The sequence below is a fragment of the Brachyhypopomus gauderio genome, chromosome 8 (assembly GCF_052324685.1).
Source record: "Brachyhypopomus gauderio isolate BG-103 chromosome 8, BGAUD_0.2, whole genome shotgun sequence".
NCBI lineage: Eukaryota > Metazoa > Chordata > Actinopteri > Gymnotiformes > Hypopomidae > Brachyhypopomus > Brachyhypopomus gauderio.
The window spans coordinates 23,191,351-23,216,350 of record NC_135218.1 but is presented as its reverse complement, the minus strand read 5'-3'; the positions used below and the strand labels follow the sequence as shown (position 1 = coordinate 23,216,350).

Genomic DNA, 25,000 nt, shown 5'->3' with positions numbered 1-25,000 from the left:
CCGGTAGTGTTCACGGGCCTCGTTATCTTCACCTCATTGACCTTCGCCTCCAACACCTGTGTGAGGGACACACACACACACACACACCCCGCATCAGTCATCAAGTACCGCATTCACAGCAGAGAGTTAGAGAGAGTGACACTGTACCACACAGAGACATAAACCATACAAGCAGTTAGACACCAGGAGCCACGGCGACCTGAGACTGAAGGTGCAAGCTGAACGTAAGACTCTACTGCCCCCTGCTGGCAGCATCATCTCACTGCAAACCATCACCTCACCACCTCAAGGCATGAAGCGAAAGTCCCCACGTCCCAGCAAGCGTCCACATGCACACCTAGATGTGATGTGATTCTACGAGGACACTGGCTGTGTGGCCCGCACCTTCATCTCGATCTCGGCCGCGGTGTGTGTTGGTGGTCTCTCAGCGTCTCCACAGCACGCTGTCCCCCCAGGAAGTTGCTCTCTGCGGCCGAGAGACGTGACAGGAGGTCCTCCACCTGCTTCAGCTCGATCTTAAACATGTTCTGCTGTTAGTTAATTCTGACTGGAAACACACACACACACACACACACACAATATCAATCAGAATTAGAATTGTCTTAGAATTGACTGTCTTGACCTTTGATCTGATTCCTAAATACAAAGCTTGCTTCTTTTAGACTCAGGAAAACACACACACACACACACACACACACACACACACACACCTTCAGGAGCTCGAGGTCAGGCCTCTCCAGGTTGACCACCTCTGCCAGCAGCTGGTCTTCCAGGCCGTCACGGGTGACGGTGAAGTTGATAAGGGTGGTCTGGGCCTGGATCTCGGGCCTGTAGTGCGGATTGGCCAGCTTGGTGTGTAAGATGAGACGGAAGGCCGGGTGGAGCACACACTCCTTATCCCCAACCTTCACACACCTGGACACAGGTGAGCTTCTGTGTGATAAGGCCAATAACAGTGTGTGTGTGTGTGTGTGTGTGTGTGTGTGTGTGTGTGTGTGTGTGTGTGTGTGTGTGTGTGTATGTGTGTGTGATCCCTCACCTGCCTTTCTTAATGGTGTGTCGACCCAGTAGTGGATCGATTACCGGATCAATAGTCTCCTCCAGGTTCTCGATCAATACGGTTTCTCCAGATATTACTGCATGCTCGATTACATCGACATATCTGTGTATGTGCATGCACACACACACACACACACACACACACACGCACAATACATCCATGTCCATGCAAACAAAGGCAGATTGCAAAGACAGAAACATGTGTGTTATATATAAAACACAGATTTTCACCAATCAGCCACAGCACTGAAAGTGAATTACATTGATCATCACGTTACAGTGGCACATGTCAAAGGTCATGAGGCACCACGGGAATCGAGTGATGGGGTCACAGGAAGAACAGATAAAACGTGACGATCTGAGCCACTGGGCCAAACTGGCCAGACAACGGGGTCACTGCGTTTCCACAGCGGGAGGTTTTCTGGGGTGTTCCCAGTATGTAGTGGCTGGGACCAAGGAAGGACAACAGTCAAGTGGTGACAGGGTCATGGGTCATGGGTCAAGGGTCATGACTTGGGGAGCCAAAGCTAACCCATCTGGTCCGATGTCACAGAAGTGCGGCTGTAGCACAGTCTGCTGAAAACCTTCACGCTGGCTATGACAGCGGCGTGAGAACACCATGAGCATGCCAGCTTGGTGCACTCACGCCAGTGAAGCCGTGACACACTCAGGAACGGCCTGAGGAACATGACACAGCGCTCCTGCTGCTGGCCCAGCCTCCAATGTCCCCAGATCTCAGTCCGATCCATCATCTGTGGGATGTGCCTGGAGAAGCAGTCCGATTCATGGAGGTTCACCTCCCACCTCGAAGAACTGAAAAGTCGTCAGGCACCACGGGACACTTTCCGAGGTTTCCTTTTACACTAAAGAGTTAGCCAATGGCAGACACCGATCATTCCAGTGGCCACTCCCACTCACCCCTTCTGCCCAAGGTTGACTATTCGCAGGCTGTTGCCGTAGCGACTCTTGAGCCATTTGATGCCCTGCAGCTGAGGGTCGATGAGGAGGGGCCATCGCTCACAGTTGAGCAGGATGGTGGCATTTTGCGTAGACATCTCATCGCCTGGCAACCCCTCATTATTCCACTTAGCGATTGTGGCATCATCTGTTAACATGGCAACCGGATCTAACCCCTCAGTCATGGGAACAGGAGCCTAGAAGAGAGATACAGACAGATAATGACAGACAGACACAAATCATTAGATCAATACACAGATCAATAGATGGATATATACACTATCAATCACTGCAGTCACCTCACCTTTTGTGTGTGTAGGTAAGGCAACCAGAGGTTATGGAGGAGCTCATGTCTGTATCTCCTGGAGAAGGAGGCAGCGTAGGAGATGAAGGCAGCTGTGAGGAGAAGATCACCGCAGAGAGTGGCCTCCTGCTCCCGGAACTGGGCCACCGAGTGAGTCCAGCGCACATTCTCCGACTTTTACACACAAACACACACACACACACACAGATGCACACACGCACGCACACACACAGATGCACACACACACACACACACACACACACACACACACACACACACAGATACACACACACAAACAAACACACACACACAGACACACACACACACACACACCCCTCCAGTCAGAGACTGCACCTCTCACCAAATGCTCAGTCACGACCTGGCAAACATTCTAAAACTAGAAACTACTAAAAATTAATAGACATATAATACACATTCTCCAAACACACACAAATACACACACACACACACCTCTAGGCCTTTGACCAGACGATGAGCCAGTTGGATGGTGGTATTGGTGTGGTTCACCTCGTCTTGACATTGCAGTTTCTCAGAGGTGGCCTTCTCATACGCTGCTTTCAGAGTGTCCAAACTACTGTTCAACTCCTGAACGACACACACACACACACACACATGCATGAATACATCATTTTAACCTTAACCTAGAAACACACAGCATGCTCGCAGAAGACCACAAACATACACACACAGGTTTTCACATGAGACACATTAGAACCTAGAATGAGCATCATGTTCAGATAAAAGACGGGTGGAGAGGGAGGTGGAGGTGGAGGTGGAGAGGGAGGTGGAGGTGGCGGTGGAGAGGGACGAGGAGAGGGAGGTGGAGGTGGAGGTGGAGAGGGAGGTGGAGGTGGAGAGGGACGAGGAGAGGGAGGTGGAGGTGGAGGTGGAGAGGGAGGTGGAGGTGGAGGTGGAGAGGGACGAGCAGAGGGAGGTGGAGTGGGAGGTGGAGAGGGAGGTGAAGAGGGAGGTGGAGGTGGAGAGGGACGAGCAGAGGGAGGTGGAGGTGGAGAGGGACGAGCAGGGGGAGGTGGAGGGGGAGGTGGAGAGGAAGGTGGAGGTGGAGAGGGACGAGGAGAGGGAGGTGGAGGGGGAGGTGAAGAGGAAGGAGGAGTCTCACGGTGAGTTTTTTCCGGATGATCTCCAACTTCTCTGCAGCTTCAGTCAGATCAGCACTGGCCTGAGAGAGACACATCCGCTTCATCTCCACCTCACAGTACACCTGTACACACACACACACACACACACACACACAGATAACACACATAACACACACACACACACACACACACACACACACACATAACACACACCACACACACACACACACACAGATAACACACATAACACACATAACACACACCACACACACACCACACACACACACACACACACACACACACACACACACACACACACACACACACACACACACACACACACACACACACACACACACACACACACACACACACCACACATAACACACATAACACACATAACACACACATATATTGAAATATTATACAAGGTATAAAATCTTTTGAGGCAGGCGTGGCCCCTCTCTGCAGTAGTGACCTCATGACGCCACATTCTTATACTCACACCTTCTGGCAGTACATATGTGTGTTCTGTCCTCTCAGTGTAAAACCAGCTGAAACTCCAGACATGTTTAAAGCTCTTCAAAACATACTTCTCTTCCCTGGCTATGAGCTTGGTTAGTCATTGTCATGCATATTAAATAGTATTTTAAATCTTCGGTCACCCTGGTTTTAGAGAGGATTTCACAATGACCATTATGTACAAAAAATGTCAAATACTCACAAAGACCTGTAGAGGGCAGCATAGAGGAGAGAGATGAGCAGAGACACTGAGACAAGGAAATCAACACCAGACACATTCAGAACATACAACAGACAAGTGAATAAAGTGTGTGTGTGTGTGTGTGTGTGTGTGTGTGTGTGTGTGTGTGTGTGTGTGTGTGTGTGTGTGTGTGTGTGTGTGTGTGTGTGTTGTATTCCAGTTGTGTTTCATGTTTTACACTAGGCTGGTGTGTAAGGTAACAGTGGTGTGGGGGTTCGGTACCTCATGGAAGCGCATGATGTTAATAACCCAGGCACACAGTCCAGCTGCTGCCGACGACTTCTGACGCACAAACTCTGGACTGAAGTCTGGATCACTGAGATACTCGTCACGCAGGACCCGCACCGTCACGTCTGGGATACGCTCCTTATCGAAGTTAACCAGCGCCTGCAGGAAATCATCAACCTACACACACGCACACACACACACACACATGCACACACACACACACACACACACACACGCACACATGCACACACACACACACAGAGAATCATTCTGTTATGTCTGGTTCCCTGTTGTTATTCACATTTACACAATATTTCTTGCATTTCCACAGTACATAAGTACAAAGAAAAGTTTATAAGCAGATACAGGAGAGATTCGGTCTGTGTGCTCCTCTGCCATTTACTCAACTGAACTCGCACATGTATTCACACTCATACACACACACACACACACACACACACATTCACACTCACTCATATACACACACGCACACATACATATTCACACTCACACACACACACACGTATATTCACACACGCACACATACACACACACGTGTACACACGTGCGTATTCACACACATGTATTCACACTCACTCATACACACACACACACACACATTCACACTCACTCATACACACACACACACACATTCACACTCACTCATACACACACACACACATACATATTCACACTCACACATACACATACGTATATTCACACACACACACATACACACACACGTGTACACACGTGCGTATTCACACACATGTATTCACACTCACTCATACACACACACACACACATATTCACAATCACTCATATAGACACACACACTCACACACACACACACACACACACACACACACACTCACTTTGCTCATAACTCCTTTGGCAGCCTTCCAGCTGCGGTCTTTAGGAACGCGTCCATTTGGAGACAACAGCACCAGCACTGCTGCTAGCACGTTGATGACGATCACAGGGGGGTTAGCAAACGTCCGCAGCTCTGTTAGATTCAGCTACACACACACACACACACACACACAGCCAAAGACACACAAACAAAACCAAGGGTAGGGTATAAAGGGTACACTTTCCCTGTATTCTTCTAAAAATACCCACACATCCACATAACCCCCCACACCTCCCCCCTCCAGCCCCACGCATCCCTGCACAGTGGCTCCTCCCCCTCCCCTCAATCTACTTTGACCCCCCTCCCCCCCACAGCTCCTCCCAGCCATCCACACTGGCTCCTCCCCCCAGCCCTCCACACAGGCCCCGCCCCCTCTATACCCTGTTGAGGGTGTTGAGGGCGGCGTTGGCTGCCTGCAGGGCGGGTTCTGCTTTGGCCAGATCCTCCTCCGTCTCCTGCTGCTGCTTGGTCACCTCCGCCTGGATCGCTGCTACCTGCCAACCAATAGGAGATTAAATATACACCTGTGTGTGTGTGTGTGTGTGTGTGTGTGTGTGTGTGTGTGTGTGTGTGTGTGTGTGTGTGTGTGAGTGTGTGTGTGTGTGTGTGTGTGTGTGTGTGTGTATTAGGTGTGTGTGTGTGTGTGTGTGTGTGTGTGTGTGTGTGTGTGTGTGTGTGTGTGTGTGTGTGTGCGTGCGTGTGTGTTAGGTGTGTGTGTGTGTGTGTGTGTATTAGGTGTGTGTGTGTTTGTGTTTGTGTGTGTGTGTGTGTGTGTGTGAGGTGTGTGAGGTGTGTGTGTGTGTGTGTGTGTGTGTGTGTGTGCGTGCGCGCCTCACCTTCTGCTCCTCTGCATCTGCTACACACTTCTCAAGGTTGAGTTTGTCGGTCTGCTGGCCGACTTTAGCAATGAGGGCCTCCATGTCAGTGGTCCTGTGGTGCAGCTCCACCTCCTGCAGGGCCAGCTTGGCCTTCAGATCCTCCACCTGTAAGGAGGGAGGGAGGGGAGAGATGGAGAGATGGAGGGAGGGAGAGAGAGAGAGAGAGAGAGAGAGAGATAGGAAGAGGGAGTCCAAAGAAACCAGCACAACTTACTGAAATAGGGTGCATGCCCAAATCAAAGTCAGCTCCCAGCAGACCTGCTCCTGAAAGTCTACGTGCACGTGTGTGTGTGTGTGTGTGTGTGTGTGTGTGTGTGTGTGTGTGTGTATGTTGGGGTGTGTGACCTGGGACGAGGTGGTCAGAAGCTTCTGCAGGCCGTTCTCCAGCCGCTCCATCTTCTGCGTGAGCTCCCAACGTTTGGTCGCCAGCAGGTTGCCGTAGAGCTTCATGAACTCCAGGAAGCTCTTGGGGGTGACGTAGTTGAAACGCTTCTCGTTCTGCTGGTACTTAACGCTCACGTCATTAACACTTGTGTGCGCGAAGGAGATGAACTCACTGATGGACGTGCTCACTGCAGGCTGGAGGAGAAACGTTCTCGTTCCTTAGTTAGTCAGTACAAATGTAGAATAGAATGTGCCTGGTATACTGTTTGCATTAATTTTTATATTAATATTTATATTTAATATTAATTTGACTGACATAGAAAGGTTCACTTTCCTCTCTGTCTCTATGTCCGTCATTTTTTCCCTGTCTGTCTCTCTGTCTCTCCCTGTCTCCCTGTTTCTGCGTCTGTCTCTCTGTCTCTCCGCTGTCTCCCTGTTTCTCCGTGTCTGTCTCTCTCTCACCTCCAGGCCACTGATGCTGTTGATGAAGTTCCTGCTGACCGACTGCAATGCATGCTGGGGCCACGAGTGGAACCAGTCAATGACTGTACAGTTCACCAGAGCCGGAAACTTCCGTGCCCGTGTGCGTAGAGTGAAACCCACCGGAGAGAAGCACAACACCACCTGCACCAGCAGAGGGCGACATACAGTTAGTAGCAATGAGATGCACAACACCACCTGCACCAGCAGAGGGCGACGTACATTTAGTGGCTATGAGATGCACAACAGCACCTGCACCAGCAGAGGGCGACGTACAGTTAGTAGCAATGAGATGCACAACACCACCTGCACCAGCAGAGGGCGACGTACATTTAGTGGCTATGAGATGCACAACACCACCTGCACCAGCAGAGGGCGACGTACATTTAGTGGCTATGAGATGCGGACACTGGAGCGCGCTGAAGTGAAAAGATATACATGATATGGATAGAAGTTAGGCCTACAGGCCCATTTTGTGTGTGTGTGCTGGGGTGTGTGTGTGTGTGTACCTTCAGCTGTCTGCGTATGCGGTCGATGAAGAAGTTCCAGCAGTTGTCCCGTGTGTCCAGCAGGCCGAGGCCTCGCAGCTCCAAACGTATAGAGGTTACGATCATATCTACCTCCTCCTCAGTGAACAGGTCTGGGATATCCCCTACACACACACACACACACACACACACATACACATACATATGCATAATTGATTATGTTGAACATGATAATGTTGATAATGTCTAATACTAATCTATACTATACTATACTAATATTAATTAAACTAACTATACTAATACTAGTATATTAATACTATACTAATATTAATACTATTGTGTAACAATTACAAATGTCTGAAATAATTATTACAGGATGTGTTACAGGATGCTAGCATGTGGTTTATATGATGTGGTTAGTGTTACCGGATGCTAGCATGTGGTTTATATGATATGGTTGGTGTTACCGAATGCTAGCATGTTGTTTATATGATATGGTTGGTGTTACAGGATGCTAGCATGTGGTTTATATGATATGGTTGGTGTTACCGAATGCTAGCATGTTGTTTATATGATATGGTTGGTGTTACAGGATGCTAGCATGTGGTTTATATGATATGGTTGGTGTTACCGAATGCTAGCATGTTGTTTATATGATATGGTTGGTGTTACAGGATGCTAGCATGTGGTTTATATGATATGTTTGGTGTTACCGGATGCTAGCATGTTGTTTATATGATATGGTCGGTGTTACCGGATGCTAGCATGTTATGTTGTTTATATGATATGGTCGGTGTTACCGGATGCTAGCATGTTGTTTATATGATATGGTCGGTGTTACCGGATGCTAGCATGTTGTTTATATGATATGGTCGGTGTTACCGGATGCTAGCATGTTATGTTGTTTATATGATATGGTCGGTGTTACCGGATGCTAGCATGTTGTTTATATGATATGGTCGGTGTTACCGGATGCTAGCATGTTGTTTATATGATATGGTCGGTGTTACCGGATGCTAGCATGTTATGTTGTTTATATGATATGGTTGGTGTTACAGGATGCGCAAAGTGGCAGTATAGCAGAGGCTGGTGGATAAAGATGGACTCATCTATCCCCTGCAGACAGGGAGGGAGAGAGAGACGGGTGCATACATACAGGGGAGACAGACAGGGAGGGGGAGAGAGACGGGTGCATACATACAGGGGAGACAGACAGGGAGGGAGAGAGAGAGAGAAATATATAGAGAGAGAAAGAGACACACACAATTAGATGACAATACCACACAGTAACACACATGCGCTGGCGATGTCCCCAGACGTCTGAGCAGAAGCAGAAAAGTGTGTGTGACCCTCTGACCTCGAAGTACCGCTTGCCGGTGTCCAGCAGGATCTTGGTGAAGAGTTCAACGTCCTTCTCCTCCATCAGTTTATCAGAGTAGACACGAGAGGACTCGTGAAGCCAGAGGTGCACCAGGTCTATGGGGTACCGTACACTCTCAGGCAAGGCAAAGAGAATCCCCTACACACACACACATACACACACACACACACACACACACACACACACACACTCTCAGGCAAGGCAAAGAGAATCCCCTACACACACACACATACACACACACACACACACACACACACAACACACACACACACACACACACACATTCTTATAGAGCCAGGATTCTCCCAAGGTTCCACTGATCTTACACATGCACTGTCAACACACAGCCAAACACGAGCGTGAACTCTGACCCCGGCGCCGAAGCCCACCTGGAAGACGTTGGAGATGTCCCTCAGGTTGAACAGGTAGTGGAAGCGCACGGCGGTCGGCAGGAAGTTCTGCGTCATCTTCTGGTGCAGGCAGATGGCGGCCTGGACGAGTGTGGTGACCGAGCGGCTCACACCGTAGCTGTAGGCGCCCTGCTGGAAGTGGCTGGCCAGGATGCTGCTGTAGATGGTGTTGAGGGCCTCAGAGCGCGGGAAGTTCACCGCAAACACAGAGAAATGCCTCTGAGAGATGTACAGAAGGAGGGAGAGAGAGAGAGAGAGAGAGAGAAAGGGAGAGAGAAAGGGAGAGACAGAGATAATTGTTTTAGTTGCTGACATTGTGAAAGACCAATATCTTCATTTCGGACAATTTAGTCTCTTGCTGACTAGAAACTATATTTTTTTTTGTCATATGAACAACCCGGTTCATAATTATAAAGGCCAATCACATGTCTGTGACCAGTGGGTGTGGTTTCTGTGGTTGCTAGGGGTTACCTGTAGGCGAGGGTTTACAGAGAAGCTTCCAGCTGTTGGGTTCATGCAGGTAACATACTGACACTTATGAATCTCCTTCACGACCAACTTCTGACGATCATACCTGATAAATCACACACACACACAAGCAGTCTGGGATATTATTCACCTAATATTCATTCGTGACTTTTCTCTCCCACATTATTATATGCTGAAGTTTGCATAAAGACCTAACCCCACCCACCAGTGGGCGTAGTCCAGATGTTGGCGGATGAGTGTGTGTGGCTGCACTGTGCCGTAGGCGTCCACCTCCGGCATGTTCAGGTCATCTATGAAGTAGATGAGCTTCTTGGTCCCAGGAGGAGCGAAGCTACGTCCCGCCTTCTTCTCCAGAGGTTTCTCCAGCACTCCTGCCAGCAAACACCACAACAGGGGCTGGTCCAGACCACACACGCATCCATATAAACACACACATTAGACACCAGACTGGGTCGTGTCCAGGAAACCCGCTGGACAGCAGGCTAGCTTCACAGAATCTGTTTCTGAAGCAACTAACATGCACTTATTCTGAACGTGACATTTGGATCACAAATCCCTCCAGCGTTCACAAGCTGTCCACCCAGGTTCCAGTGCCTGAATGGCCTCAGGGTCCCCCTGAGAAGACTTTTGTGTGGCCGTGTGTCCTACAGAGACCCTGACACACCACACAATGACCCAAAGAAAGAACCACAACCATAGCACAGATGGTGAGGATGGTAAAGTCACAAAGAGACACCACTGAGTCATTTAGAGTCACTAAGAGACACCACAAATTTTTTCACAACCTCCTGCTAACACTGAGCATGGAATAGTTCATGTGGAATGTGTGTGTGTGTTTGTGCGTGCGTGTGTGTTTGCGTGTGTGCGCACAGCCGCGTTTTGACTCACGCTGTAGCATGGCTGAAGTGGTGTAGTAATTGAAGGGCACTTTGGTCACCATGAAGTCCTCCGTGTGCTTGGAGATGGTGTCCCACACCACCACGCTCTTGCCCACACCCGCACCACCCACCAACATCACCGCCTTGCCCTTCTGTAGGAGCAGGTCCACCAGGTACGCCAAGCAGGTCGTCTCAGCCGAGTGTACGAGCACCATCTGTACACACACACACACACGCAGGCACTAGCTCTTCACTCACTAGGACGTGACATTGGGGAGCGTTTTTCACGTTTCTTTTTGGAGTGTGTGTAGTTTGTGTGTTTGTGTACATGCACGTGTCTCAACATGAGGGCACGTGTCTCAACGTGAGGGCACGTGTCTCAACGTGAGGGCACCTGCAGCGGGACGTCGGGCTCATGCTCGAAGGGAGGGGTGAGTTCGCTCCACGGCACAAACTTCTTGGTGCTGGGGTTGATGTAGTAGTCGAACACAGAGCCCTGGGAGGGCAGCTTGACCGCACGCATCTCCTTCAGCCACCAGCGGCTGAACTCACTACGATAGTCTTTCAGCTGAGAGACGGAGAGAGAGAGGGAGATGGAGAGAGGGAGGGAGACGGAGAGAGAGAGGGAGATGAGACAGAGAGAGGGAGATGGAGAGAGAGAGGGAGGGAGATGGAGAGAGAGAGGGAGACAGAGAGAGAGAGGGAGGGAGACGGAGAGAGAGAGGGAGGGAGATGGAGAAAGAGGGAGACAGAGAGAGGGAGGGAGACGGACAGAGAGAGGGAGGGAGACGGACAGAGAGAGGGAGGGAGATGGAGAGAGGGAGATGGAGAGAGAGAGGGAGACAGAGAGAGGGAGATGGAGAGAGGGAGGGAGATGGAGAGAGAGGGAGATGGAGAGAGGGAGGGAGATGGAGAGAGAGAGGGAGACAGAGAGAGGGAGGGAGACGGACAGAGAGAGGGAGGGAGACGGAGAGAGAGAGGAAGATGGAGAGTTGGAGGGAGATGGAGAGAGAGGGAGGGAGATGGAGAAAGAGAGGGAGGGAGACGGACAGAGAGAGGGAGGGAGACGGAGAGAGAGAGGAAGATGGAGAGTTGGAGGGAGATGGAGAGAGAGGATGGCACATATCCATATTGCCTCGCTGGTGAAGGACTCCTGCTGTCAGGACACTCACGTGGTCTTGGAAGAGAGCCCCTCCAAACGCCCAGATACACGCAAACACAAAGTACATCTCGTAGAGCTCGCGGGGAGAGTCAGCCGGAGTGTTCTCCTCCGACAGCACACAGTCCAGCAGGCAACACAGAGTCTACCACACACACACACACACATCCACACACCCACACACACACTCTCTAGGTATAGGATGTTATGCCAGTATGCGTGGGTGGGTGTTTGCATGTGTGTATGTTTGCATGTTTGTCTCACCTGTACTATCCTGGTCTCAGGAATAAGTGTGCTTGGATGTGTTTATTCGGGGGGTGTGTGTGTTGTGTGTGTTGTGTGTGTTGTGTGTGTTGTGTGTGTTGTGTGTGTGTGTGTGTGTGTGTGTGAGAGAGAGACTGTATGTGTCTCACCTGAACCATGCTCGTGTCAGGAACAGGTGTTATGGTCTTCAGGTTACACCGGACCTGCTCTAGACAGTAGGGCACGTACTTATCAAACAGGATTGACAGATTTGCACGTTCTGATTGGGCCTGACGGGTATCAATCCAACTTGTTACATACCTGAAATGCAAAAGAGAGTTCACTGATTGGCTGGGATACCCGTGCACTGAATATACATGAGTATCGTGTATCATGAGTGTAGTGGGCACTGTTATTGTGTCTCATGAGTTTTTAAGGTGGGGGCGGGTGGTGGTCACTCACGAGCTCCACCCCAGGTCCTGAGGGTTGACGTAGAGGATGCCGGCCCTAGATACGGTTGCCGGGGTGGCTGCCTTAAGGTGGCTGATCTCAAACAGCAACCGCATGGAGGACGTCAGAGAGATACGCTCATTACTAGCCAGGGTCAGCACCTTAAACACACAAACACACACACACACATTCAAACATATATAAATGCTGGAAACGTATATAAATGCTCCATCTCCATCTTAAGCTCTAGAACTCTATATCCTACAGAACTCTACCCAACGGGCCTGAGGTCCATCTAAGCCCCCTGGGGAGAAAAGGTCAAATCCTACCTGTTCAACTGAACCCTTAATTCAACTTTCATTTTCATCTTAATGTATTCCATTAATTTTTTCTGTTGTTCTTTGAATAAATTTAGCTGATACAAAAAGTAAAATTGTGTTGCATTCCTATTTCGTCATGGTCCGAAATGGTCTACCTTATCCCTCATGTTGTATATTGCTTATCATAATATATCTTATTGTTTCTATTCAATTTTATCTTAGTGTAACTTTTCTAAAGCACTTTGAAAATCCTGTTTACAAGCTTATTATTATTATGGATTCAGAGAGATGTTCTAGATTTAAAGTGTCATCACTGATTCTGACATCGTGTCAGATCTAACAGTGATCCACCTTGTTGTCGTCCATGACGGTGTTGAGAGATTCGATCCATTTTGGGTCGATGTCACCATCCAACACAATCCACTTTGGACCATCGTGGGACAAAGCAGACAATTCTCTCATAGTTGAAGAGAAAAGACCTAAAAAGTGTGTTTAAACACACACACGCACACACCTGTCGTCACCTGTTGAACACCATTTACACAATAATGTAAAAACGTGCGGCCATGAAGGCCACGCCCACCATCTTTCCACTCCCGCGTGGCGGGGTGCAGGAAGCCAAACAGCTCATCGGTCGTCACGGCTTTGGGGTTGATGTCACACCACACGGCTTTCTGCTTCATGCCTGCATACGTCTTGTGCAGCGTCTTCAAAATCTGAGGAGATCCGCACACATCACTCACCAGCTCACGCTGGGCCACTCCTGGCGCTGGTCCGAGCCGGTCCAGGCTGGCCCAGACCGGCTCAGGCAGGCCCTGGACCCTTGGCGTCCCTCACCTGGCTCTTGCCCGTTCCCGCAGCGCCGACCACGAAGACGGAGTGTCTGACGGCCAGCAGCTCCTCCAGCTGAGTCACCTGCGGACGGGGCAGTAGAGTGGGGCAGTAGAATGGGGCAGTAGAGTGGGGCAGTAGAGTGGGGCAGTAGAGTGGGGCAGTAGAATGGGGCAGTAGAGTGGGGCAGTAGAGTGGGGCAGTAGAATGGGGCAGTAGAATGGGGCAGTAGAGTGGGGCAGTAGAGTGGGGCAGTAGAATGGGGCAGTAGATTGGGGCAGTAGAATTGGGCAGTAGAATGGGGCAGTAGAGTGGGGCAGTAGAATGGGGCAGTAGAATGGGGCAGTAGAATTGGGCAGTAGAATGGGGCAGTAGAGTGGGGCAGTAGAATGGGGCAGTAGAGTGGGGCAGTAGAATGGGGCAGTAGAGTGGGGCAGTAGAATGGGGCAGTAGAATGGGGCAGTAGAGTGGGGCAGTAGAGTGGGGCAGTAGAGTGGGGCAGTAGAATGGGGCAGTAGAATGGGGCAGTAGAGTGGGGCAGTAGAGTGGGGCAGTAGAATGGGGCAGTAGAGTGGGGCAGTAGAGTGGGGCAGTAGAATGGGGCAGTAGAATGGGGCAGTAGAGTGGGGCAGTAGAGTGGAGCAGTAGAATGGGGCAGTAGAGTGGGGCAGTAGAATGGGGCAGTAGAATGGGGCAGTAGAGTGGGGCAGTAGAGTGGGGCAGTAGAATGGGGCAGTAGAATGGGGCAGTAGAGTGGGGCAGTAGAGTGGGGCAGTAGAATGGGGCAGTAGAATGGGGCAGTAGAATGGGGCAGTAGAGTGGGGCAGTAGAATGGGGCAGTAGAATGGGGTTGTGAGCCTGGTCACACCATACGTGTCGCTTGGGCGGGGTCGCGGGGGCGGGCCCACCTTGAAGATGAAGTTCTCGTCCGGCTGCAGACGCAGCTCACTGACGGCCCAGCGCACGTGCTGCTCCAAGCAGGCGTCGCTTTTCCGCGGGGCCTCCAGCAGGGGGAAGAGTTCGCTGATCAGGCCCAGGAAGATCGACACGTCACTCGTTACCAGCTTAGGCAGGTTGAAGTCCCGCAGGGCCCGCATCAGGACCTTAATACGGCACCACAGTGGCATCAGGATAAGACCGTGACAACTGTTTGACTACATTAGAAAAGCCAATGGCAGAACAAAAAGGTGCAGAAGAAGTGGAGATGGACCAATCACGTTCAGCCATTATGAGAAAGGATAGAAAATCTAAACTACAGTTCCTATGAGCACCTGCTCCTCTGGGTTGCTCCGATCCTCCCTCTTCAGTGACCCAGCAACAACCAGCACTGACTTTATTGCACGCAGACCCCAGTCATAGTGATCCTGCAAAATCAGTCATGATGAGTAACAGCAGACACAGAGCACCTGCTTCAACAGCTTCTCCCTGCAGGTTGTGTGTGTGTGTGTGTGTGTGTGTGTGTGTGTGTGTGTGTGTGTGTGTGTGTGTGTGTGTGTGTGTGTGTGTGTTACAGGGTACCTGCTTGGAGAGCAGTCCCCTCTGTGTGTGTGTGTGTGTTAGGTGTGTGTGTGTGTGTGTTAGGTGTGCAGGCTGTGTGTGTGTGTGTGTGTGTGTGTGTGTGTGTGTGTGTGTGTGTGTGCGTGTGTTAGGTGTGTGTGTGTGTGTGCGTGCGTGTGTTAGGTGTGCAGGCTGTGTGTGTGTGTGTGTGTGTGTGTGTGTGTGTGTGTGTGTGTGTGTGTGTGTGTGTGTGTGTGTTAGGTGTGCAGGCTGTGTGTGTGTGTGTGTGTGTGTGTGTGTGTGTGTGTGTGTGTGTGTGTGTGTGTGTGTGTGTGTGTGTGTGTGAGTGTGTGTGTGTGTGTGTGTGTGTGTGTTACAGGGTACCTGCTTGGACAGCAGTCCCCTGCAGAGTGTGTACAGACTGATGAACTTGCGTGCAAGTGTTCGTGCCTCCATGAAGCCCTCAGCCACCAACATGATCTCACAGATCAGCTCAAAGTCTGGAATCACCATGGCGCAGGGCCTGACAAACACACAAACACAAACACACGCACACTTTCACCAAGAACCAAACTCATTCCATAATTACTCCATTACCTCACATCCACAATGCAGAGACCTCAGTAAGAAGAGCAGAGACAGGAACAGAGCTAAAATGACAGACAGGTGTAAAGATGGAGAAATAAATGTAGAACCAGGAGGTGAGACAGGTGCAGAGACGGGTATGTGTGAGACAGGAAAATGTGTGGGACCTGAACAGGGCCTTAAGGTTCTCGGGGAGTTCAGTCCTCCCGGCGTAACCTGGGTTCAGAGTGATGAAGATGCCCACAGTGGGCTTCAGCTCGATCTCCTCACCCAGGAAGTGAAACCTGAGCAGGGCAAAATCACAGAGGGTGACCTGGAAGCACACGGACGTTGCATGCATGCATATGTCACTCGTGTATGCAGCCTGTTCTTGTCAGACAGGCGTCGATGGTCTGAAAGGAAATGCTATTCGGTATGAGCCTCGGACTTACATTAACTTCATATAAATATGTAGAAATAATTTTACTTCATGTAAATATGACCTCACTTCATATAAATATGCATACATGACCTCACTTCATTTACATATGCATATATGACCTAACTTCATTTACATATCCATAAATGACCTCACTTAATTTACATACGCATACATGACCTCACATCACAGTCGAAGCTGTACCGGTATCAGTGTAAGCGATACAGCAGTGTGCAGTGTAAGTGTGCAGGCCTGACCTGTGTTTCTTGTTGCGAACAGCATCTTGGATGGTTTTGACCTGCACGGCGACCACAGACAGAACCTCCACTGAGATCCTGTTGAACTCATCAAAGCAGCCCCACACGCCTGTTTGGGCCAGGCCCTTGTAGATGTTACCTATGGACTGAGAGGAGAGACAGCGTTATTTACAGTCCACCACTCTGTGCTTGCAGAACCGCAAACCGGACTAGCTCAGCGTTCAGCTCCTGTCCTGTAACTGTGGCAACAGCCCACCTTGTAGTCCATCTGCTCGGAGCAGTTGAATACATAGACCATAATGCCGAGCGATCGGCCCAGGTCCTTTGTGGTCTCCGTCTTGCCAGTGCCGGCGGGACCAGAGGGGGCGCCACTCATTGTGAGGTGGAGAGACTGAGTCAGGGTGATGTAACACCTGTGGTGTGATCACACAGTGGTGAGGGTCACTCCAGCACCACGGAGGAGGGTGTGTGTGTGTGTGTGTGTGTGTGTGTGACTAACCGATCGGTGAGCGGTGTTATGACCAGCCGGTTGGTGTTCCCCAGGTACTCGTATGAGAACTGAAACTGAGCGTCACAGATGTTGGCGTAACAGTGCTTGTGCTGTTCATCCCAGCGATGCCGTAACTGGGACAACCACGCGAACGCCTGTCCGTTTGTCACCTAGGCGACCGAGACTGTGATGTCATGTCATTCCAGAAGCCGCCACTCTCACGAGGGTCACGGGCGCTGCCGTGGTTACCTTCTGGGCGATGAGCTTTGCCACCACATCACGCGCGGTGAACGTCGATGGTGCAGAGAGTCATGATCTTCTGCCTGTCTCCACGGCTCAGTTCTCCCAGCAGCATGTTGATCAGAGAGTTCAGCTGAGCGACCTGTCATCAGAACCAGAGGCAGCCATGACACCTCCCGCTGTTCACCAAGACTCAGACATGAGGACATTCATGACCTACATTCAACAAACTACATGAACTAGAGATATTAGCTAACGTGAAACTGAGGTTGGAGTGAATGAGTGAGTGAGTGAGTGAGTGTGTGAGTGTGTGTGAGTGAGTGTGTGTGTGAGTGTGTGAGTGTGTGTATGAGTGAGTGTGTGAGTGAGTGTGTGAGTGTGTGTGTGAGTGTGTGAGTGAGTGAGTGAGTGTGTGAGTGAGTGAGTGAGTATGTGAGTGTGTGAGTGAGTGTGTGAATGAGTGTGTGAGTGTGTGAGTGAGTGAGTGTGTAAGTGAGTGAGTGTGTGAGTGAGTGAGTGAGTATGTGAGTGTGTGAGTGAGTGTGTGAGTGAGTGTGTGAGTGTGTGAGTGAGTGTGTGTGTGTGTGTGTGTGTGTGTGTGAGTGAGTGAGTGAGTGAGTGAGTGTGTGTGTGTGTGTGTGTGTGTGTGTGTGTGTGAGTGAGTGAGTGAGTGAGTGAGTGAGTGAGTGAGTACCTGTTTTTTATTATAGTCTTTAAGGGCTGTCTCAAATCCTTCTTCCACACGCTGGAAGGCGATACCCACATCTGTGGCCCACCAGATCTGACTTCCTGTCAGTGCCACCTGAAACACACATACACACATATGCAGATAAACATACACCCACACACACAAGCATACATACAGAGGCGGTCTTTGCATAGAGGCGTGGCTAGGCAACTGCCTTGGGCCCCTCCCACTGCAGCCCACTGTAGGGGCCCCCTGACTAGCTAACTTCTTTCTCGCATATTAATGTTGATGGGCCCCCTAGCTAATTTCGCCTTGAGCCCCCAAATTGCTAAGTCCGCCACTGCATACATATACACACACACACACACACACATACATGCATACACACACACACACACATGCATACACACACACATGCATACACACACAAGCATACACACACACACGCACACACACACACACACACGCACACACACACACACACACCTGTGCAGGATAGTCAAACAGCCACTGATCGCGGGGTTTGTCCTCATAGGCAGTGACGGCCTCACAGATCTCCTGCCTCACTGTGGAGGTCATGGCCCGCTCCAAGCTCCTCAACCAGCTCTCAGCCTGAGAGAGAGAGAGAGAGAGAGAGAGAGAGAGAGAGAGAGAGAGAGACAGAGAGAGAGAGAGAGAGACAGAGAGAGAGAGAGAGACAGAGAGAGAGAGAGAGACAGAGAGAGAGAGAGAGAGACAGAGAGAGAGAGAGAGAGAGAGAGAGAGAGAGACAGAGAGAGAGAGAGAGAGACAGAGAGAGAGAGAGAGAGAGAGAGAGAGAGACAGAGAGAGAGAGAGAGACAGAGAGAGAGAGAGAGAGAGAGAGACAGAGAGAGAGAGAGACAGAGAGAGAGAGACAGAGAGAGAGAGAGAGAGAGAGAGACAGAGAGAGAGAGAGAGAGAGAGAGAGAGAGACAGAGAGAGAGAGAGACAGAGAGAGCGCAGGGAGAAACACTAGACGTAATCACACCCTGGGCCCTTCACTTAGTGCACCAACACTGTATGAAACAGTAGAAAGAGTCTACTGTGTGTAGAGTGTCTACTGTGTGTGTTTGTTTGTAAAGTAACTACTGTGTGTGTGCGTGTGTGTGTATGTGTGTGTAAAGTAACTACTGTGTGTGTGCGTGTGTGTGTGTATGTGTGTGTAGAGTAACTACTGTGTGTGTGTTTGTGTGTGTAGAGTGTCTACTCGGTGTGTGTTTGTGTGTGTAGAGTGTCTACTGTGTGTGTGTGTGTGTGTGTGTGTGTGTAGAGTGTCTACTGTGTGTGTATGTGTGTGTGCGAGTGTGAATGCGGGCGTGTGTGTGTGTGTGTGTGTGTGTGTGTGTGTGTGTGTGTGTGTGTGTGTGTGTATAGAGTGTCTACTGTGTGTGTGCACGCGTGTGTGTGTATGTGTGTGTATAGAGTGTCTACTGTGTGTGTGTGTGTGTGGTGTGTGTGTGTGTGTGCACGCAGGAGTGTTTTTGTGCGTTTGTGTTACCTGTCCTTCACACACACAGGGCTCAGAGAAATGCACATACTCTCGCTCTCTGCTGTACATCCCCACAGCAACCTCAAACTCTCCCTCCTCCTCCTCCTCACATCTGAACTTCAGATCAGCCAAATTATCAAAGAGCTTCAGCAGGTGCCGTGTAACCTACACACACACGCCAGCAGGGGGAGACAGTGAGCCGTCTCAGGATCTTCGATTCTAAATGAAGTTGTGCTTGAAGTTTGTTTTTGTGGCCAGTGTGCAGGTGAACACACCTGTTGCAGTGTGATCAGTGATGAGGTCTCTAGTCTACAAGTAAATACTTTTATGATTTTGAATACTCACTACAGTAATACTCACTACAGTAATACTCACTACAGCACACTCTGAGGTCTTGTATAACACACAGACTCTGATGTCGTGTATAAGACAAATACAGTATTACTAATGAGAGGAATTATGGACTACCTGTCTTGGCTGCGTTCCCTTGGAAACGATCTCCAGTAGGTCAGCGGCAGACACAAAATAGAAGCGTGGAAATGTCAGACGCTTTGTTTCCAAATACTCAGCCAGAGCCTTCTCACACACGGACAATCTAGAGGGAGCACCCACACACACATACACACACACACGCACGCACGCACGCACACACACACACACACACACACATGCATAAACACACACACACACACAAATACACACATGTAAATATACACACACACACACACACACACACACACACACACACACACACACGTACACACATACACACACATAGACAAATACACATACACACAAGAGCACACACAGTCACACATGCGCACACACACAAAAACCATCAGGACAGAGTACATTTCAATAAATTAATTAAATTATTCACAATATAATCCTGAATATTTAATGCTTGTTAAACACTTGTTTGCAGAACGTACAGATAAAACACACACACACACACAGCCATACACACATACATAAATCAACAGTACAGAGAACATTCCAATTACGAAATAAATGATTAATGATATAAGCTTTAATGATTGTTAAACACTTGTATGCAGAACACACACTAACACAAGCACAAGTAAACACACACACCGTTGCTGCAAGGTCTCAAGTTTCTCCAGGTAACCTGGCTGGTTGGTGACTTCAATCACATTTGCAGTTTTGACAACATTCATCATCAGCTCCTGGTCACGCCCACACCGACAGACACACCCACAACCACAGCCACACCCACAGTACATAATACTGTAGTACACAATAAACTAACAAATAAATCCACATTTCTGGTGTTTACTAAGAATTTCCTGAGATTACTTAGGCAATGAGAATATGCAATCAAACATTACAGACCAAAGAGCCAGCCGCTAGCAAAGCAAAGTCCCGTGTACGTGTGTGTGTGTGTGTGTGTGTGTGTGTGTGCGTGCGTGCGTGCGTGCGTGCGTGCGTGCGTGCGTGCGTGCGTGCGTGCGTGCGTGCGAGCTGAGGATGTCTGGTGTGATTCCTGCAGGTGCCGTGGTGGTGCGGTGGAACCTGGAAGTCCAGGTGAATGCCGGCGAACCGCTCGGCATCGTGGGCCAGCTGGCTGCGGATGTCGTGTGAGCTGGTGAAGATGCCCTGCAGGTGAGCCCAGGTGCGCTGCACGCTCAGCCACGCCCCCATCACCAGGTCCGCCAGCAGGAGGCGCCGCTGCAAGCTGCTCACCTCCACCAGGAAGAACTCCACGTGTTTACTCATCAGAATGTTCTGCAGCTGTACCTGCAACACACAAACACACACACACACACACACACACCACAAACACACACACACACACACACACCCCAAACACACACACACACACACACACACACCACAAACACACACACCACAAACATACACACACACACACACCACAAACACACCACAAACACACACACACACACACACACACACACACACACACACACCACAAACACACACACACACACACCACAAACACACACACCACAAACACACACCACAAACACACACACACACACACACCACAACACACACACACACACACACACACACACACACACACACCACAAACACACACACCACAAACACACACACACACACACACACACACACCACAAACACACACACACACACACACACACCACAAACAAACACACACACACACACACACAAGTTTACGCCCATCTCTGTGTGGTGTGGGAGGGTTAATCTGAGAGTACAGTGGAGGTCAGTGTGGTGTGTGAATGAATGAATGAATGAATGAGTGTGGTGTGTGAGAGATAATCTGAGAGTACAGTGGAGGTCTATGTGTGAGGGTTAATCTGAGAGTACAGTGGAGGTCTGTGTGGTGTGTGACGGTTAATCTGAGAGTACAGTGGAGGTCTGTGTGTGAGGGTTAATCTGAGAGTACAGTGGAGGTCAGTGTGGTGTGGGAGGATTAATCTGAGAGTACAGTGGAGGTCTGTGTGGTGTGTGAGGGTTAATTTGAGAGTACAGTGGAGGTCTGTGTGGTGTGTGACGGTTAATCTGAGAGTACAGTGGAGGTCTATGTGTGAGGGTTAATCTGAGAGTACAGTGGAGGTCTGTGTGTGAGGATTAATCTGAGAGTACAGTGGAGGTCAGTGTGGTGTGTGAGGATTAATCTGAGAGTACAGTGGAGGTCTGTGTGGTGTGTGAGGGTTAATCTGAGAGTACAGTGGAGGTCAGTGTGGTGTGTGGTTAACCTGAGCCCCACCTGGTTATCTTCTAGTGTCTCTATAAGGTTCTCATCTGCTTTGAGGAGAGGGGTTCCAGTGCTGGGATGGGTCTCATATGACAGAGACATGGTGGACCACGTCTGCTTAATTTCACCCAGGATCTACAAATACACGCACACAGAGTTATTGACGGCTATTGTGTTATTTCACTTTCTACTTTGTTCTACTGTAAATAAAGACACGTTGAGTGTAGTGTTAGGGATTTCATCTTTATCTCATGGTATCTGTACCTTCTCAATGGCCAACTCTTTAACTGCTTTGTCCACAATATTCTTCACCTCATCCTCCACACGGTGGAGCTGTAGCTTCAGGAGATCACCTAGAGTTGTGTTCTCATCCATCATAAAGCTCACCTACAGAGAGAGAGAGAGAGAGAGAGAGAGAGAGAGAGAGAGAGAGAGAGAGAAAAATAAAATACTGGGCTCAACTAAGGGCTGATGTCATGTTCATGCAAAAGAATCTGTCCATATCCGTCCACCCGAACACCCATATCCGAATGTGCTAGAGGCACATCACTGCTGCGGTGTGTTAGGGTGCACTGTGGTAGGACTGTAACCGTGAGCTGAAAACAACATTAGTCCTTGGGTCAGATTGTGAAGGTGGTCGGTGGTGTTGTGTTGCCGGGGGATACGATACCCCGGTGGAGCGCATGAGCTGTCGCCAGTGACGCTCCCTGACCGCCGAGTTCTGCAGTTCGTTAACAGCCCTGAGTGACGTGAGCATGTTCTTAACAGTCGACTCCAGACCTGCGTAGACATCCCACACACGTCCTTCCTTATCGAGAGTCTTCATCTCCTGCACACACACACACACACACACACACATACACATACACACACATACACACACACACACACTGTTACTAACATCGACATCTGCCAAACACATTCTACTACACTTCTACATCAGCCAAACACTTTCTACTACACACATCTACCAAACACTTTCTTCTCTAAAAGCCTCAGGCCTTTTCATGCATATATTTAGATTTTTTGCAGATTCTAACTATAACAGATTTTGCAGAACTACTGTAAAATCAGACTAGTCAGTTGCACCTTAGCAAATCTCCGGAGCTCCATATCCATTTGCTCCACGTTGATCTCCTTCCATGGTGTCGTAGTCCAGTCCGAGATACTGGACTACATTTCCCATCAAGCACACATAACATCACTCAATGATTATCTAAGTTGTGGTAAGAAACCATTACCATGTCAAAATGTACTAATGATGTTTGTTTACTCGCAGTGTTCTCTGCTGTGCAAGAACCACACAGATATGACAGAATTGGCCCTTAAGTGTGACATGTGAAAATGTGAACATTGCGAAAAGTGTTTGTGATTGTGCAATACCTTTACAAATATGACCATATCCCAGACTGCTTTGACTAGGATGACATCTGAGCGGCACTGACGGAGCTGTTTGTAGTCGGGGAAACTGACCTCAAACAGTTTCGCTGTTTCATGCAGTTTACACATCTCACTCTCCAGTTGAGTCACTGCACGATTTGTCTAGACACGCACACACACACAGACACACACGCACACACAAACACACATGCACACACAATCACACACACACACACAAACATACACACACACACACACACACACATACACACACAAATATATACACACACACGCACACACAATCACACACACACACAAATACAAACACACACACACACACACACACAATCACACACACACACACACACGCACACACAATCACACACACACACAAACACACACACAGGCACGCACACACAATCACACACACACAAACACAAAAGATGCAGACACACACACATACAGATGCACATACACACACAAACACAAAAGCGCACACACACACACAGACACACATACACACACAAATACAAAAGCACACACAAACACACACACATACACAAACACACGCACATGTACACACACAAATGGAAAACACATTTCAAAACTGAAAGCATCAACTTGAGTGCACCAGGTAAATAAGTAAGAAACTGCTGAGTAAGAAAAGATGTAGAGGAAATATGCCACTGACATTACAAATGACACGTGTGCTATAGACCATGAATCATGATTCACATACGTGTGCTATAGACCATGAATCATGATTCACATACGTGTGCTATAGACCATAAATCATGATTCACATGCGTGTGCTATAGATCATGAATATATTTGATTCACATACGTGTGTTATAGACTATGAATCATGATTCACATACGTGTGCTATAGACCATGAATCATGATTCACATACGTGTGCTATAGACCATGAATCATGATTCACATACGTGTGCTATAGACCATAAATCATGATTCACATGCGTGTGCTATAGATCATGAATATATTTGATTCACATACGTGTGTTATAGACTATGAATCATGATTCACATACGTGTGCTATAGACCATGAATCATGATTCACATACGTGTGCTATAGACCATGAATCATGATTCACATACGTGTGCTATAGACCATGAATCATGATTCACATACGTGTGCTATAGACCATGAATCATGATTCACATGCGTGTGCTATAGACCATGAATATATTTGATTCACATACGTGTGCTATAGACCATGAATCATGATTCACATACGTGTGCTATAGACCATGAATCATGATTCACATGCGTGTGCTATAGACCATGAATATATTTGATTCACATACGTGTGCTATAGACCATGAATCATGATTCACATGCGTGTGTTATAGACTATGAATCATGATTCACATACGTGTGTTATAGACTATGAATCATGATTCACATACGTGTGTTATAGACTATGAATCATGATTCACATGCGTGTGCTAT

At 49.0% G+C, this 25,000-nt stretch overlaps 1 protein-coding gene across 1 annotated transcript in view; it reads right to left on the bottom strand.

Annotated features, from left to right (window-relative positions):
* Positions 1 to 25,000, bottom strand: part of dnah9l (dynein, axonemal, heavy polypeptide 9 like) — a 43,555-nt gene that overhangs the window by 7,696 nt on the left and 10,859 nt on the right. The window contains 52 exon segments of the mRNA XM_077016054.1: positions 1 to 26; positions 29 to 56; positions 385 to 411; positions 414 to 535; positions 538 to 547; positions 711 to 915; positions 1,040 to 1,162; positions 1,978 to 2,213; positions 2,321 to 2,494; positions 2,792 to 2,926; positions 3,462 to 3,563; positions 4,166 to 4,171; positions 4,427 to 4,609; positions 5,308 to 5,451; positions 5,726 to 5,839; positions 6,182 to 6,328; positions 6,569 to 6,802; positions 7,070 to 7,231; positions 7,597 to 7,739; positions 8,565 to 8,691; positions 8,933 to 9,094; positions 9,346 to 9,585; positions 9,838 to 9,940; positions 10,061 to 10,226; positions 10,744 to 10,948; positions 11,128 to 11,301; positions 11,906 to 12,037; positions 12,306 to 12,456; positions 12,598 to 12,746; positions 13,257 to 13,384; positions 13,489 to 13,621; positions 13,743 to 13,820; positions 14,645 to 14,839; positions 15,008 to 15,100; positions 15,618 to 15,756; positions 15,986 to 16,102; positions 16,494 to 16,639; positions 16,750 to 16,906; positions 16,993 to 17,153; positions 17,233 to 17,268; positions 17,270 to 17,365; positions 17,918 to 18,025; positions 18,398 to 18,523; positions 19,431 to 19,586; positions 19,890 to 20,016; positions 20,517 to 20,608; positions 20,955 to 21,179; positions 22,159 to 22,281; positions 22,411 to 22,533; positions 22,817 to 22,975; positions 23,236 to 23,319; positions 23,530 to 23,688. The exon segment at positions 1 to 26 is cut by the window's left edge and continues 84 nt beyond it. Of these exon segments, the coding sequence (XP_076872169.1) occupies positions 1 to 26; positions 29 to 56; positions 385 to 411; positions 414 to 535; positions 538 to 547; positions 711 to 915; positions 1,040 to 1,162; positions 1,978 to 2,213; positions 2,321 to 2,494; positions 2,792 to 2,926; positions 3,462 to 3,563; positions 4,166 to 4,171; positions 4,427 to 4,609; positions 5,308 to 5,451; positions 5,726 to 5,839; positions 6,182 to 6,328; positions 6,569 to 6,802; positions 7,070 to 7,231; positions 7,597 to 7,739; positions 8,565 to 8,691; positions 8,933 to 9,094; positions 9,346 to 9,585; positions 9,838 to 9,940; positions 10,061 to 10,226; positions 10,744 to 10,948; positions 11,128 to 11,301; positions 11,906 to 12,037; positions 12,306 to 12,456; positions 12,598 to 12,746; positions 13,257 to 13,384; positions 13,489 to 13,621; positions 13,743 to 13,820; positions 14,645 to 14,839; positions 15,008 to 15,100; positions 15,618 to 15,756; positions 15,986 to 16,102; positions 16,494 to 16,639; positions 16,750 to 16,906; positions 16,993 to 17,153; positions 17,233 to 17,268; positions 17,270 to 17,365; positions 17,918 to 18,025; positions 18,398 to 18,523; positions 19,431 to 19,586; positions 19,890 to 20,016; positions 20,517 to 20,608; positions 20,955 to 21,179; positions 22,159 to 22,281; positions 22,411 to 22,533; positions 22,817 to 22,975; positions 23,236 to 23,319; positions 23,530 to 23,688 (6,891 nt within the window).